Raw genomic sequence first — 16,081 nt, forward strand, 5'->3', positions numbered from 1 at the left:
CCTTTATTTGTCTCATCTTTACTCTAAGTATTCATTAAACAGACATTATCATATATCATTAAATGCCAGTCAGACGCGCTTAACATCAATTACATTTACAATTGAAAATGAGACAAAAGGGAATAACAACAACGTATCAGTCAAATAGAAATCGACACAAAAAACAGTATAATATAGTCTCAATTCGGCCTCTAGTAAGTGTTCTACAACCAATCGTTCAGTGCTTTTTAAAACTAGTTTCTTAACTATTATCAATAATTAAATTGTGTTATAAACATATACAAAAAGTAGAAATAACTAGGGATTTTTTTTTAGTTTTTTAATTGATCCTTTTGGTGTTCAAACTACAGTGCATACATACATTGTTATTCTATTACTATTATGCGAATAAGACATAGTAAAAGTTAACAAGTAAATGATGTGAATACTAAGTACTCAGTACTAGAATATGATATATCTTAAGAAAACTTTGGAGACCATTAGATATATAATCATAAAAAACAAAAATTAATAACTTCCACAAATCCCCCCTCCCTTATCTGTCGACAAATGAATAAAAATAATTAATATAACATTTTGCTTGTAGTATACAGTAATTTAAAACTAAGTTATCAAAATTCAATACATCAAAAATGACGTTGTTTTTATTCATATATATGAATATTTTAACTCCAAAAATCAAATACCACCATTTAGAAAATTCCCTCCAAAATTGTTTTATTTCTGTACATTTAAAAAAATGTATGGTCTTTAGTTTCTATTTCTTTACCACTTGCACATTCATTAGATAAGGATAGTTTATATTTTTCAAGAAGATAATTATGTGAGACTAATCTGTGTAAAATTTTAAATTGGAAAGCTAGTAGTTTGCTTTCTATAGAACATTTAAACATGTTAAAAGATAGTGAAAAAATATTTTCCATTTTTCGTTACTAGTTTCTATTATATTTTAAAACTTTCATCCCACCTTTGTTGTGAAATTGGAGAAACACTTCCTCGATCGATAAAAAATGAGTATACATCTTTAGCAAAGGCATATTTTACTTCTCATGCTCACAAACGAATCCAAATGAGTTGCTGTTATGTGACATCTGTTGTTGTAATAACAAATCTTTCCAGTCACGTGACATAGCAAGTTTAGTAGATAGAATGTCTACAAAAGTAACATTCAGGTAATATTTTTGGTTAATAGCGTCGTGAGACAAAAATTCGCTTTTATCATCTACAATAACATTGATGAACCTTACGCCTTTCATGTACCATAAAAAAAAACTCTAATTCACATCTGCTCATAAATAAATCTTCTGAGTAAAAAAGGTAGAATAATACTTTGGAAACTTTTTACATTAGTAGTCATGTTCTGACAGAAATCTTTTTACCCACTTAATACAATTTAACTTTCGGAAAACTACCATTCCATAAAAAACTATTAATTTCAAGTTGTATTATAATTACATAAAATTTTGGTACATGTGTAAATGAAATGACATAAATAAGCTTCGATATTGCAAGTGATTTAAGAATTACAATTTTTATCGAACAAGGAAAGGTTTCTGATTCTCCACATTTTGATTATTGATTCCATTTTTTCTATGCATGTATCTAAATTAGAATAAAACATTTCTTCAAAAGCATTAGATTTTAAAGTTAAGGTTTTAAAACCATCTGTCCATCTAATAGGAAGGGAACCTTCTTTGTTAAATTTATTTCTTCCAATCCATGTTTCTTCGGATTTAATAACAAAAAGAGAGACTTTTAACCCTGAACACTTCTCCAAATCGTTATAGGAATCTAATAAAATTTGCGCGGAAAATACATCTTTCAAAAAACAAGTGGTATCATCAGCCAACTAAGAAATTTTCATTTCAATATCCCCAATTTTTATACCAAATATCAGATTGTTTTTACGAATAATTATTGCCAACAGTTCAATGGCCAAACTAACAAAAAGGGGACACAAAGAACACCCTTGTCGAACACCTCTCTCAATTTTTAATGGACTACATCTAAATCCATTATTAACGACAAGACTAGATATTTTTTTAGTATAAAGTAAAGACCAATTTCCGTAACTTGCTACAAAAATTAAAACAAACCAATGCTTTTTTAATAAATTTCCATTTTAACGTATCATACGCCTTTTCAAAATCGACTAGTAATAGAAGCCCTGGATAATTCTTTAAGTAATAAACAATATAATATCAGTAATGAATCGTAGATTTTCACCAATATTTCTACCATCCACATGTTCCGTCTTGTCTATACGTTTTGAAAGAAATAATTTCATTTTTTCCGCAACAACTGGTCGATGCCAATGCTGGTGGACGTTTCGTCCCCGACGGTATCACCAGCCCAGTAGTCAACACTTAAGCGATTAAGTGTTGACATGAATATCAATAATGTGGTCAATTTTATAAATTTCCTGTTTACAAAACTTTGATTTTTTCGAAAAAAACTAAGGATTTTCTTATCCCAGGCATAGATTACCTTAGCCGTATTTGGCACAACTTTTTGGAATTTTGGATCCTCAATGCTCTTCAACTTTGTACTTGTTTGGCTTTATAAATATTTTGATATGAGCGTCACGGATGAGTCTTATGTAGACGAAACGCGCGTCTGGCGTACTAAATTATAATCCTGGTACCTTTGATAACTATTTGGCTAATAATTCGTAATAAAAATTTGAGAGAAAAAATCCGTTCCAAAACAAACACTGTATGACTTCACGGCGAAAGATGCCAAGGAGATATTCACAATTCATCAGTCGACGAAAACTTAAATGCAATGTTAAAATGATAACACACTACAACAATGTACAAATACACAAGAAAAACTACGAAATTCTAGCAAAGTGATCCCCCCCCCCCCCCCACCCCACCCCCCCCCCCCCCCACCCCATTCCGAAGAGTTTTTCAAACACATATTATTGGTGATGGATAACATGAAAAAAAAAGCAGAAACGAAACTGAATCACTTCCGTTTTGAATTTTCCTTGGACTCTACTACTATTATTATTTTACTGTTTGTCATATAAACACCTGAAAAAGTCAAGAACATAAAACATTTAAACAAAGTTAATTCCAAGTATCACTTAATTTATTTTATTTCCTTAATATGTATCTAAATAAGTGTAAACACTTATATTATTTATCAGTGTATCTCTAAGTTAAAATGATGAGCAAATGGAAATTTGTACATGGAAAAATACATTAAATTTATAGCCGGAAGAATTTTCTTCCTCGTTAGACTGTTTCATAAAATGATAGAGGTTGTAAAGGTAGAATGATGAAACGATTGTTAATGATCCTCTACTGAAGAAAATGTAAGTTTTTAATTGCAGTAAATAAAGGCAACAGTAGTATACCGTTGTTCAAAAGTAATAAAACGATTGAGAGAAAACAAGTCTGGGTAACAAATTGAAAAACCGATGGAAAAGTTATCCAGATGTAAAATTTATATTTCATGCACAACATTGCTCATTGTTTTATAAAATCTAAGTTTAATTAATTTAATTTAATTTTATTATTTAAGAAGTATGCACACTTGCTTCGTTTTGATATAACATGGATACTTCAGTGTAATGTAATGTGTCAATCATATATCACATGTCATCATGAAAGGGTAAAAGATATACTTTGAGAGATATATGGATAATTGAAATTTTAGTTAATGTATATTTTTTAGACTCTGCAAAATGCATTCCCTTCCTACCCTTTACAACAAATGGCACTTAAATGAAAGTTGAACCACGCATTTGATGCTTTTTCTTCTTTGTTTTCCGATTAGGACAGACGTACAAAGTTGACGTCATCAACTGTACTTATCAGTACGTATACTCTTATATATCTTTCTTTCCTTTTAAATTGCCGCAAAATAAGCGGTTTGCCTCGTTTGTTAAAGACCCTGACGTAGGTGATCATTATCGCCTTGTATACAGTCAATGTGTATTTTGTATTTTTATATTATTATTAAGTATGATAGTGTTGTTTTTTTTTGTGTCGAATACAGGTGTAATATGTAATATCACAAAAATGCCGAACTCCGAGGACAATTCGAAAAGAAAAAGTCTAAAATTAGATGACAAAATCAAAAGACCAAACAGCTCAAACGAATGAATAACAATTATCATATTCCTTACTTGGTACATGTATTTTCTTGTTGAGATAGTGTTGAATTGAACATGCCTTTATAGGTAGGTGATCGTCGTTTATTGTTCTGTAAAATATTCTTGATCAAACTGAAAGTCCTTTTATAAAAAATACTTTTGACTCTTTATGGTTTTTCCATTTCCTAGAGGAGAAGGATATGGGTGTTTTATTTTTGATAATTCGTTTTGTCCTTTTCATTAGCATGACGGATATCATGCTGTACACATGTATTTGCCCACACAATTAGGTGTATATTAAGACAATATTTAGGCCTTTACATGTCTTGTGTTTTCATATCCTTTCTGCTCATTTTGATAGAGCAAATGATGACCTATGATAGCTCAAACGAATACTGTTTGCTGCATGAGTATTTGTTTCTTTGACATCCATACAAAAACCATTTAAACGTGTCTCCTATAGACTACTGATATTAGAAAGAAACGTATCAGGTATCAAAACACACAAAATTACCAAGGCTCATTGAGTCAAAACATTTTCCTACCAAGAAATGTATTTATAAAAATAAACGAGCGAGGTTTCCGAGTGTGAGTAAGCGGATAGTCGAGTTTCAATTTCCGTTATAGTTCAAACATACAAGTGATTTATACTTTTCATCAGTAGCTTCCTGTCTCATTGTTTCAAGTCAAACAATAGCAGATAAGATCAGGACGTCAAGTACTTGAACATTTGTTCATCAGGAATTTTTATAGCATCCTTTAGCAACTGCTTAAAATAAATCACGTTATATTGGGATATCTAGCAACGAATGTATACCCAGGTCCCAAATGATAGCACTAGGTAAGTTTTTGCGGTACAACTTATCTGGCTAGACATATATCATCGACTAATTGAAATAGACCATGATCACATTCGGGAGGTTTCATTTGCAAAAGAGAGCCGAAAGATACCAGAGGGACATTCAACCTTCATGCAAAGTATTCATATGTTCGTCAAGTTTAGATATTGCCTATTTTGTTTTAATCCATGTTATCAGATCATTGATAATGCAGTCTGAATAAAGTTATGATGCCATTTGCTTAAAGCTGTAAACATATTTTCCAGTAGATTTTGATTAAATTCAATGCTTGTATGAACATTTTCTATAACATTAAATGAGAGTGTTGTTTCAAGCCTCCTATTATATTTCTCTGATGCCTGTGTACTACATTAGTGATGATTCAACTCATTAAAACATCTTATATAATAAATATATTTTTTTTTTGCAATCAACGTTGTGTCGAAGAGTCTGACATAAATAATTTTGATTTGTTAATGTTACCATTCAATGTGTCTCTGTATTGAAGTGTGTTTTAATTTCACTTTCAAGTTCAATATCCCTAATAATTTTTCTTTCAGATTCAGATATGTGCAAATAACGGGTATTTAAAAACATATGAAAATTCATTGGACTGTAACATTTTACCATCAAGTAATGAATGTAAAACAATGAAGAGAGGTTTCAAAGTGTCATTCATTAACGTTGTGTCTCAACTTCCTTTGACGCTTTTTTTATAGAAGTGTTTAATAGTAGCTTTCCATCTCCTCTTTTCTCTATGTGTTAACACAAGCCATAGCAGATATGATGTGGACATTTACCTGAGAATTCGTTTACCGGGATGTTTTTTCTCTCTCTTTGTTTCAGCTTTCTTACACAACTGCTTTAAATATTTCAAGTGATATAGAGATTGCGCTTATTACAGATATCCAGCATACAATTGACACCGAGGTAACATACATGTCATTACCCATGTCAGTTTTTCTTCGACTTATGAGTTTGTATATTCCTTTGGTATCTTCTGCTTCTCTTCTCAAATTAAAATGTCGTCTCTGTAAACCCAAGTCACTCTCTTTAAGTGCATAATCCAATTCAAGAACCTTGTTCCGTGTGGTTATCGTTTTATCCTGTCTAACATATTTGTTTTTCGTTCAGTGATGTAATAAAAACCGACAGCTAGTTTTTAAATTGTATCTTTACACATTTTCTCATTTCGAAACATTTGAGAAATCATTTTTCTCATTGTTGAAAGCTTTATGGTGACCGATTTGTTAGTTTAAATGGGTCGACCTTGCTTTGTAGAAATTGCCTGAGCAGACATTTACATGTTAAAGTTTTCACTACTATAAAACGTCGGACACAAATCAATTAAATGAGCAAAACATTTGTCCAAATTATTTGGAAACATTAGCATACGACCGCTATGAAATGTATAGATAAAAATGTAGAAATACAGTTAGGGTTTGGACATTTCACTAACATTTGATTTCCTTTAAATGATTTTAATAGATGTAATGTGTTAAATACTTTTGATAAAGCACTTTCCATTTCCCTGATCTACATAAAGGCAACAGTAGTATACCGCTGTTCAAAACTCATAAATCCATGGACAAAAAACAAAATCGGGATAACAAACTAAAACCGAGGGAAACGCATTAAATATAAGAGGAGAACAACGACATAACACTAAAATGTAACACATATAGACAAAATCCCACGAGAATAACAAATATAACATATATATATAACATCAAAACCAAATACATGAATTTGGGATAGACAAGTACCGTGACACGTCTTATCGCAATGTGAATTTACACTCAAAAATAAGAGAAAACAAACGACACAACGTAATAATGTAATACACACAGAAACGAACTATAATATAACAATGACCATATTCCTGACTTGGTACAGGGCATTTTTAAAGGAAAAAATGGTGGGTTGAACCTGGTTTTGTGGCATGCCAAACCTCGCACTTTTATGGCCATGTGAAATATAACATCAAAATGACAACACAGGACTACAATATAAATAAATTGGAGAACACAATTGACAAAGAATCACACGAACAACAGCCAACAAAAGGCAACAAGTTCAAAATTTTAATACGCCAGAAGTGTATTTTGTCCACACAAGACCTATGTGTGACGCACAGATACAAAAGTTTGAAAGCCGAAACGAGTACAAAGTTGAACAGCATCGAGGACCAAAAGATCAAAAAGGTTGTGCCAAAAACGGCAAGGGTTTTCCGTTAAGTTACTACAACACACACAATGAGTACATTCTGTTTATCGGGAAGTTTGATTTTTCCTGACAATTTAAACATACTTTTTACAAAAATGAGTGTAACTGTTCCCGGATGTCCGGAAGTATAAACAAAGGTGTTACTCTAACATACTATGATGATGTCCTCAGTCTGTGTGAAGCAGTACTTCTACTGTCAAAACTACCCTTATTATCAGGTTCACTCGAATATATAGGATGTAAGCATGTGGTTATCACGTGACAGACCATCATCAATATATATCTTATAACGAAATTAAAAGAAAACATTACAAAATGCATTCGGCTTCATATGAGTTAATTTACGCAATGCTCTTCAACTTCGTACTTTATTTGACCTTTTTGACTTTTTTGGATTCGAGCGTCACTGATGAGTCTTTTGTAAACGAAACGCGCGTCTGGCGTATATACTAGATTTAGTCCTGATATCTATGATGAGTTTATTTACAACCACTGGGTCGATGCCACTGCTGGTGGAGATTTATTTCCCCGAGGGTATCACAAGCCCAGTAGTCAAAACTTTTTGTGCTGACATGAATTGTCATTGATATAGATAAAGGCAGATGTGGTGTGAGTGCCAATGAGACAACTCTCCATCCAAATAACAATTTAAAAAAGTAAACCATTATAGGTTAAAGTACGGCCTTCAACACGGAGCCTTGGCTCACACCGAACAACAAGCTATAAAGGGCCCCAAAATTACTAGTATAAAACCATTCAAACGGGAAAACCAACGGTATAATCTATATAAACAAAACGAGAAACGAGAAACACGTATATATTACATAAACAAACGACAACTACTGTACATCAGATTCCTGACTTAGGACAGGTGCAAACATTTGCAGCGGGATTAAACGTTTTAATGGATCCAAACCTTCTCCCTTTTTCCGAAACAATAGCATAACATATGGTTATATTTATAAATTTACTGTTTACAAATTTTTGAAATTACGAAACACGCGTCTGGCGTATATATTAAATTTAGTCCCGGTATCTATGATGAGTTTATTTACAACCACTGGGTCAATGCCACTGCTGGTGGAGATTTATTGACCCGAGGGTATCACAAGCCCAGTAGTCAGCACTTTTTGTGCTGACATGAATTGTCATTGATATGGTTATATTTATAAATTTACTGTATACAATTTTTTGAATTTTTTGAAATACTAAGGTTCTTCTACATCAGGTATAGATTACCTTAGCTGAATTTGGCAAAACTTTTAGGAATTTTGGTCCTCAATGCTCTTCAACTTCGTACTTTATTTGGCCTTTTTAACTTTTTTGGATTCGAGCGTCACTGATGAGTCTTTTGTAGACGAAACGCGCGTCTGGCGTATATACTAAATTTAGTCCTGGTATCTATGATGAGTTTATTCACAACCACTGGGTCGATGCCACTGCCGTTGGAGATTTATTTCCCCGAGGGTATCACAAGCCCAGTAGTCAGCACTTTTTGTGCTGACATGAATTGTCATTGATATGGTTATATTTATAAATTTACTGTTTACAAATCTTTTGAAATTTTTGAAATACTAAGGCTTTTCTACCTCAGGCATGGATCACCTTATCTGTATTTGGCAAAACTTTTAGGAATTTTGGTTCTCAATGCTCTTCAACTTCGTACTTTATTTGGCCTTTTTAACTTTTTTGGATTCGAGCGTCACTGATGAGTCTTTTGTAGACGGAACGCGCGTCTGGCGTATATACTAAATTTAGTCCTGGTATCTATGATGAGTTTGTTAACAAACAAATTTGCCAGCATGGGTGCACAATAAATATCCATTGGAATGCCTATTATGCCACTGTCTGCTGACAGATCAATTTGTTTTGAGTAAAAACAATCAAGCATTTCGATGATCGCATATTACTGTGCATGTGAGGAGGAAATATCTATTATCAAAAAATAAGATTGTGTGCGTTTCTATGCAATTATACAAGTTGACAATTTGTCCGACTCTCAGTTTAAAAATTACTTGTGATCATTGTATCGAGCATCGCCGGAAAACATTAGCAACCTTGTTAAGGCATACGGTCTATATCTGCTTGTTCGATTGCAGTAGCCATAATGTTTAATTCATAGAATTGCCAGCTTTTTGTTTGGATAAACATAAGTTAAGCCAACAACAGTGCACAAAATTAAATATCCAATAATGGGGATCATCTTCGAATAGACCGATTGATAACTGAAAGTTAAGATTCAATGTATTTTATTATCTATATTTAGATTCATCATGGACAGAAATTACAGAAACCAAGAAAATGACGACGGTGAAAATGTGTATGGAATGAGAAAAATTACATACTTGGAAAAATATGGGGTTAAACATTTTCCTTACCGTGGAAGACGTAAATACACACCATCAATGTCCCAATCTGTAGACACTGGAATGATGATCTCAAACGATGTTTTTGGATTGACAATCAGACAGTTTGAACGAATGTATAAAGAGTGTCTTCATAGAAGGAAAACACATGAGCAGTGGATACTAAACCTTAGATATCCTGATAAATCTTCAAATGAATATCTGGAATACTTAGAGAATTGTACAGACTTCAATAACGGTAATTATTTTGTAATTAATTTCTCTAGACAATGACAATTCTCTTCTATGTGTTAATGTTAAACAAATGAAAAAAAAAGTTAAATATCAAAATACCGAACCTCCAGGAAAATCTTAATTAGAAAGACCCTTATCAAATAGCAAAATAAAAAGCATCAAAAGAAATGAAAACAACTGTCATTTTCTTGACTTATTAAATTTTTTTCTGTAAAAATTGGTAGATTAGATTTGGTTGTATAGCTAGCTAAAACTCTCGGTTGTATGAGAGTCGCAAACAATTCTCAGAAATACCCTTATCAAATTGACCAATTCAAAAGAAACAAACAGTCTTAAAAGTGGAAATATAGCACGATTTAATCAAAATGCATATTCCAAAGTCAAACAGACAACACCATGACCAAAAGGAAACAGACAAAGAGATAAACCCACGACTAAAATAAAGGAAATGACAAAGAGACAACACTATTACAAAAGTATGGAAAAAGATACAATGAAATTCACAAAATACTTCACAGGAAAATAAGGACTAAGAAATTGAAACTCTACAAAATCCGGGTTAAACTCGGGAGCTCCGGATTGTAACAATTCCTGTCCCACTGGGGACCGTGCTACTCATGACAAGACACATTGGTATTAATTCGCATTCGGTTATTTACAATCGAAGATCATCGGAGGGTATGACTTACATTGAAACTATGAATAATGTCTGTAAAGTAAGATCTGTATTCTCGTTGATATGTCTTCCTTGCAAAAAGACCTAATGCCAAGGTATGATATTTGGCAATAGTACAATACGTTATTTTGACAATCACATTAATATTCAAAAGGTTTCAAGAATGCATGCTTCGATTCGCAAAACTTACATAAAATGCAAAGTCACTCAAGCATTATGGTTGCGATAAAATGTATCTAAGGCATGACATAATTCGTTATATCTAATCTGAGTGTAAACCGCTTATATAAATTTACCTTAATTGGAAGCGGTCCATCTCGAAAATGAAAAGCAAAAATAAATTGAAGGTAATTTATGCCGAAGGGTTCAAAAAAAAACTTTGCGTTTTTTTATAATGCTACACTTCAAAAATAGAAAATTTTCAGAAAATGAACGTTTCAATGATATTTCATTTCATGACTTAAAATTTCGTTACCAGTGAATTGACTACAAATGACCGAACGGTTGCATTATGTATGTTAATTTCAAAACAAAACAAAAAACTAGGCCGATAATACCCAGAGCGAAAAAGACAATGCAACATACATTGCTGTAAATTTTCTAACAAAGCATGAAATGTACGACGCGTGAATTCAATTTTGTCTACAGAAAACTCAAAATTGACGCTCTATTGCGATTGTTCGGAAAAAATATCGGGGAAATAACTGTTTATGTCCAAACGTCATTATACAGTTTGATAATAGATAAGTAATAAATACATTTATTTTTAATAGATTACTTGCTTTGTCTTGAAAATGACCCGAGGGAGAAATACTTATACAAAAACCTAGTAAAAACAATTGGTACTGAAATAGATATACGAAAGCGACAACGACTTTTTATCATACAAGATATGATCCACAATGCTTGTTTCGCTGATCTTCCAAAAATATCCAGTGGAAGTTTGGCAGAAGGACTGGACTTACCAGGCAGTGACATAGATATAATGTTCGTAGAACATCTCATTGACGTGGTACAGACTGAACTGAATATCAAATACCCAACGCGTCGTACTACACTCATTATGGAGGCAGATATTGATCACCCTGGATTTACAAAACTGAGGTTTATAGCAGGAATAGATGGAAAAAACCTCATCCATACCCAATGCGATTGTAATACACATACATGCAACACTAAGTGGTATTTGAAGATATCTCGCTTTCTTGATGATCGTATAAAATTATTTCGTAATGCATGTTTACACGGTCCATGTATATCAAACGCAAAGAAGACTGTAGATACTGCATACTGCCTACGGAGTAGATATATTCCTCACATTGCAATTCCATGGGTATCCCGTCATCGATTGCAATGGCCACCTGCTTTCGTTATTGACAGGATTATAAATTACGGATGCTTGTTAGTACCTATTGGTCCAAAGACATTATCACATACATGCTGTGACCATTTATGGAGAATTTCGTTTTCAGTTGCAGAAAAAACACTTGTACATTCGTTTAATTTCACCCAACTCCTATGTTACGGTCTACTCAAATTAACGCTCAAGAAAATCATTAACACGAAAGATGCAGTCAAAGATTTATTGTGTTCTTACTTTCTGAAGACGGCTTTGTTTTGGGTTTCGGAAGAAGTGAATATTGACACATTTCAGTTATCTAAACTGTATTATTGTTTTTCTCTCTGTCTTGATAAATTAATATCATGGGTAAACAAATGTTACTGTCCGAACTATTTCATACCTGAACACAATATGTTTCTAGGAAAGATCAATCATAATAACCATAAGATACTACTAGATGTACTTGAGAGTATACATTGTGGGGGGATTGATAGATTGATACAGTATATATTTCCCCTTGACAATGACAATGAAACTCGCCGTTTATTAAGTACACATAGTGAATTTTCGTTCGCTATGTTAGACTTTCTTTTTTACAGGATTAATATTCATATAAATGACTTTGTACCAGAAGACATGTTTAGTTATTATAAAGGACGTGCATTAATTGAGTCTTTACTTAAGTCAGAAACGTCTTCATTTATCATTGATGTATGTAAATATAATTATGTTAACATAAGTCAACTTGCAGTACAACTACTACCACCGCCAAACACATTATGCAACAAGAACACCATGCACAAATGTTATCAAAGACATTTACAAGACAGCATCAAAACAGATGCTGTATCGGGCTGGTTGTTATACGCGTCGTTTTTTTATGAAACAGGACAGTTCAATGTTACACTCAGACTAACAGATTATGTTTTATCAAAATGTTTGCCTGGTATGGTGTTTAAATGCACTGGACACAGCTGTGGACATAGAGATATTTACAAACAAAATGTACATTTTACAATGACATTAAATGAAAAGATGAAAATAGCTATTATAAGTAGTGTCAGCTTCTTTCCGCACTCGTCATTACTACCAGCAGAGCTACGGCTAGAGGACAAATACTTTTGCATACCGCCTGTTGTACTGTCTCACTGCCTTAGATTTCTATGCTATCATCATCTTGGTGATGTTTTCAATAGACAGCAAGCTTTGTATGATTTATATTTAACAGTGGAAGAGGGATATTTCATTCCATATAGAGCCGAATTATCTGATTCATTTACAATTGTTGGAGTATGTTATGATATATCAGGTGCTAAAGACATGGCCTATCAGTGTTATGAAAAGGCTTTGCAATTTGATGGTAGACTATCTAGTACAGCAAAAAAAAGAATATCACACAGAAATGGCAACTAATACGAAATTCGGTCGTTTCAATGACACATTGAGTTGAACTTTATCCGTATTCACACCTTCCTATTAATCATAACATTTATCTTGGTGATACTGACAACAAAGAGTAGGCATTGCATTGCATATACCTACTGGACAATAAGACATATTTCATTTCAGTTAATTAATTATAGGGTTTATTAATTGACACACTTGGAGTATGTTAGTTTTGAAATGTGACGTCATTTTTGTGATGTTTCAGAAATTCATGTGACGTAATTTTTGTACCTTTTCACCATTCGTATGTGACGTCATTTTTATGATTTTTTGCGTTGAGGCCTGGACTAAGTCGGGTGTGTCTTTTTTTCTGTGTTGGTCTTTGCATTATTTATTCTTGTTTTGTTTTCTGTAGTTAGTTAATACTTCAGTTTAATTATGTATATCTTTTATACATGTTATATTCATTTGATAATATTTACTGTTTGCATAGCATACATTGTTCTAAATAATAAGGATGTTCTTATCCCAAGCATAAAAACATAGCCGTATTAAACACAACCTTTTTCAACTTTTGATCTTCAGTGCTGTACAACTTTGTACCTTTTTTCACTTTCGATCTTTTATATCTGGGCGTCACTGGTGCGCCTTGTGTGGACTAGGCGCGTTTTTGGCGTATTGAATTTTAAACCTGATGCCTTTTCTTATCTATTAATCATGTGTTTCTTTGTCTAATACGTTCTCCTATTTATTTGTATTGTAGTCCTGTAATATTATGTTGTCATTTCAATGTTATATTTAACATTGCCATTAAAGTGCGAGAACAGAACTTTTCACCGGGGTTGTACTTACATGAGCAACACGAGGGTTGTCACATGTGTAGCAGCTGAGTGAGATCATCCCCGGTTTTTGGTGGGTTACCTATTGCTTTTTAAGTTGTGTTTTGTGTGTTTTACTACGTTTTTTTGTTTTTTTTTTATCTTTTTGTCTTTTTTGTTTTTTTTTATCCATGGCGTTGTCAGTCTGTTTTCGAATGTCCCTTTGGTATCGTTCGCTTCTCTTTAAGTAAGATAAACACGCTACATCAAACAAACAATACAGAGCGCCTTAATTATTTTCACATAGATTATGACGGCATCATTTAAATGCCAAAATAATAAATATCGAGAGCTATACCAGCTAATTTTTAACAGAAATTCGGTAAACCTAGTTATTTTGGTTCAAAATTCACTAATGAAGACAATGACACATGAAATTGCCACTTAATTTTTCTGGTTACTGTTAAAGAATTTTGTAATATCATTAATCAAAGTAAAAATAAAGAATGTTTTCCTTACTGATATGAATCAAAATTGTTTTATTAATTTAGTATTTAAAATTTAAAAATAACTTAATATAAAAAAGAAGATGCGGTATGATTGCCAATGAGGCAACTCTCCACAAGAGACCAAAATGACACAGTAATTAACACATATAGGCCACCGTACGGCCCTCAACAATGAGAAAGCCCATACCGCATAGTCAGCTATAAAAGACCCCGAAATGACAACGTAAAACAATTCAAATGAGAAAACTAGCTGCCTAATTTATGTACAAAAAATGAACGAAAAACAAACGACAACCACTGATTTACTGGCTCCTGACTTTGGACAGGCACATACATGCAGAATGTGGTGGGGTTAAACATGAAAGCGGGATCCTAATCTTCTCGCTTACACGGAACAGTGGTATAACAATTCATCATAAGAACGAAATATAAAATTCAGTTAAAAAAGGCTTCATAAGATGGATAGAAATACAAGTGGACTGTTTTACATGTCTAGCTAACAGACTCCGTCCTCTTTCATATGAAACAACTGCCTCATATTACTAGAACACGATAAAGCCATTTAGTCTTCTATGTTAGGCTGGGCGACTCATTACCTTAAAAACGACCAACCAGCAGGGACCTATTGTAAACCAGAAGTAGCTTTATATTTACTTATTTTATTTTAAAGTATCAAGCAAACATACATTTTCAGAATCATTGTATTTCTCAATCAGTGTAATGAAAGCTATCATGTTACATCAGAAAATAAACCCCATCATAAATACCAGGATTAAATGTTGTATTTTCTCCATGCGAGCGTTTCGTCTACAAAAGACTTATCAGTGACGCTCGAATTCAAAAAAGTTAAAAAAAAAAAAAAGACAATATAAAGTACGAAGTTGAAGAGCATTGTGAAGTGACATTTAGACATCGGAAGTAGACAATTATTTATATATCTTTATAGAGAAATACACAGAATCTATTTTTGTTTTTAAAGTAAAATATCACCGAAAGTGACTATTTCAAACCAGAAGAAACTGTTCATCTCCAGTATTTCAAAGAAAAGAACAACCAAATACATGAATTTATGTTAGAACTTTTTTAATTAAAACAAAAAATGTATATCTGTATAAAAGTACATGTTACCCAAAATTATCAACATGTTAGATGCAAGACATTTAATTATTCTCTGAACATATTATTTCATTTTCCCCCTTTTCCTTTGATTTATTGTTGTGTAACAATTGCATTTCCTTTTTTTTTTGTCGTATAACACACCAAGGGGTATCAGGATTCATCAAACGAAAGACCGCCGTAGGAAAATCTGTCTTCGGGGAATCCTGACACCATGACAAGAAAAACATTTAAAATATGCATTATATGACTTATATACCATTTAACAAAGTATCATTTTTTGTAAAGATTTGCAGTATTTCCATCCCATTTTACCGACCACACTAAAGTGAGATAATATTTCTGATGCGTTCAGATTACACACGACCTACATCTACTTTATAATGTTGAAAACAAACTCACTAATTAATCTAAATATAAACTTTAGAAATCATTGTTCAACGGCAAAAATGTTCTTCATGTAT

General features: G+C 32.7%; 1 protein-coding gene across 2 annotated transcripts; it reads left to right on the forward strand.

Moving 5' to 3' along the window:
* The first annotated feature begins 3,131 nt into the window (after nucleotides 1-3,131).
* On the forward strand, nucleotides 3,132-14,526 carry LOC139497193 (uncharacterized). 2 transcript variants are annotated; one of them, XM_071285285.1, is made up of 3 exons: nucleotides 3,132-3,322; nucleotides 9,437-9,774; nucleotides 11,220-14,526. In XM_071285285.1, the coding sequence occupies exons 2-3, from the start codon at nucleotides 9,444-9,446 to the stop codon at nucleotides 13,199-13,201; spliced, it is 2,313 nt and encodes a 770-aa protein (XP_071141386.1). In that variant the 5' UTR covers nucleotides 3,132-3,322; nucleotides 9,437-9,443; the 3' UTR covers nucleotides 13,202-14,526. The 2 variants fall into 2 exon arrangements, with proteins under 2 accessions (XP_071141386.1, XP_071141387.1); XM_071285286.1 differs by lacking the exon at nucleotides 3,132-3,322 and adding an exon at nucleotides 4,074-4,192.
* Nucleotides 14,527-16,081: the final 1,555 nt, after the last annotated feature.

The sequence above is a fragment of the Mytilus edulis genome, chromosome 12 (genome assembly GCF_963676685.1).
Source record: "Mytilus edulis chromosome 12, xbMytEdul2.2, whole genome shotgun sequence".
Taxonomy (NCBI): domain Eukaryota; kingdom Metazoa; phylum Mollusca; class Bivalvia; order Mytilida; family Mytilidae; genus Mytilus; species Mytilus edulis.

Coding starts and splice junctions, on each gene's coding strand:
- LOC139497193 (XM_071285285.1), top strand. CDS start 9,444: ATGGACAGAAATTACAGAAACCAAGAAAATGACGACGGTGAAAATGTG. Junction 9,775..11,219: donor TTGTACAGACTTCAATAACG/GTAATTATTTTG, acceptor TATTTTTAATAG/ATTACTTGCTTTGTCTTGAA.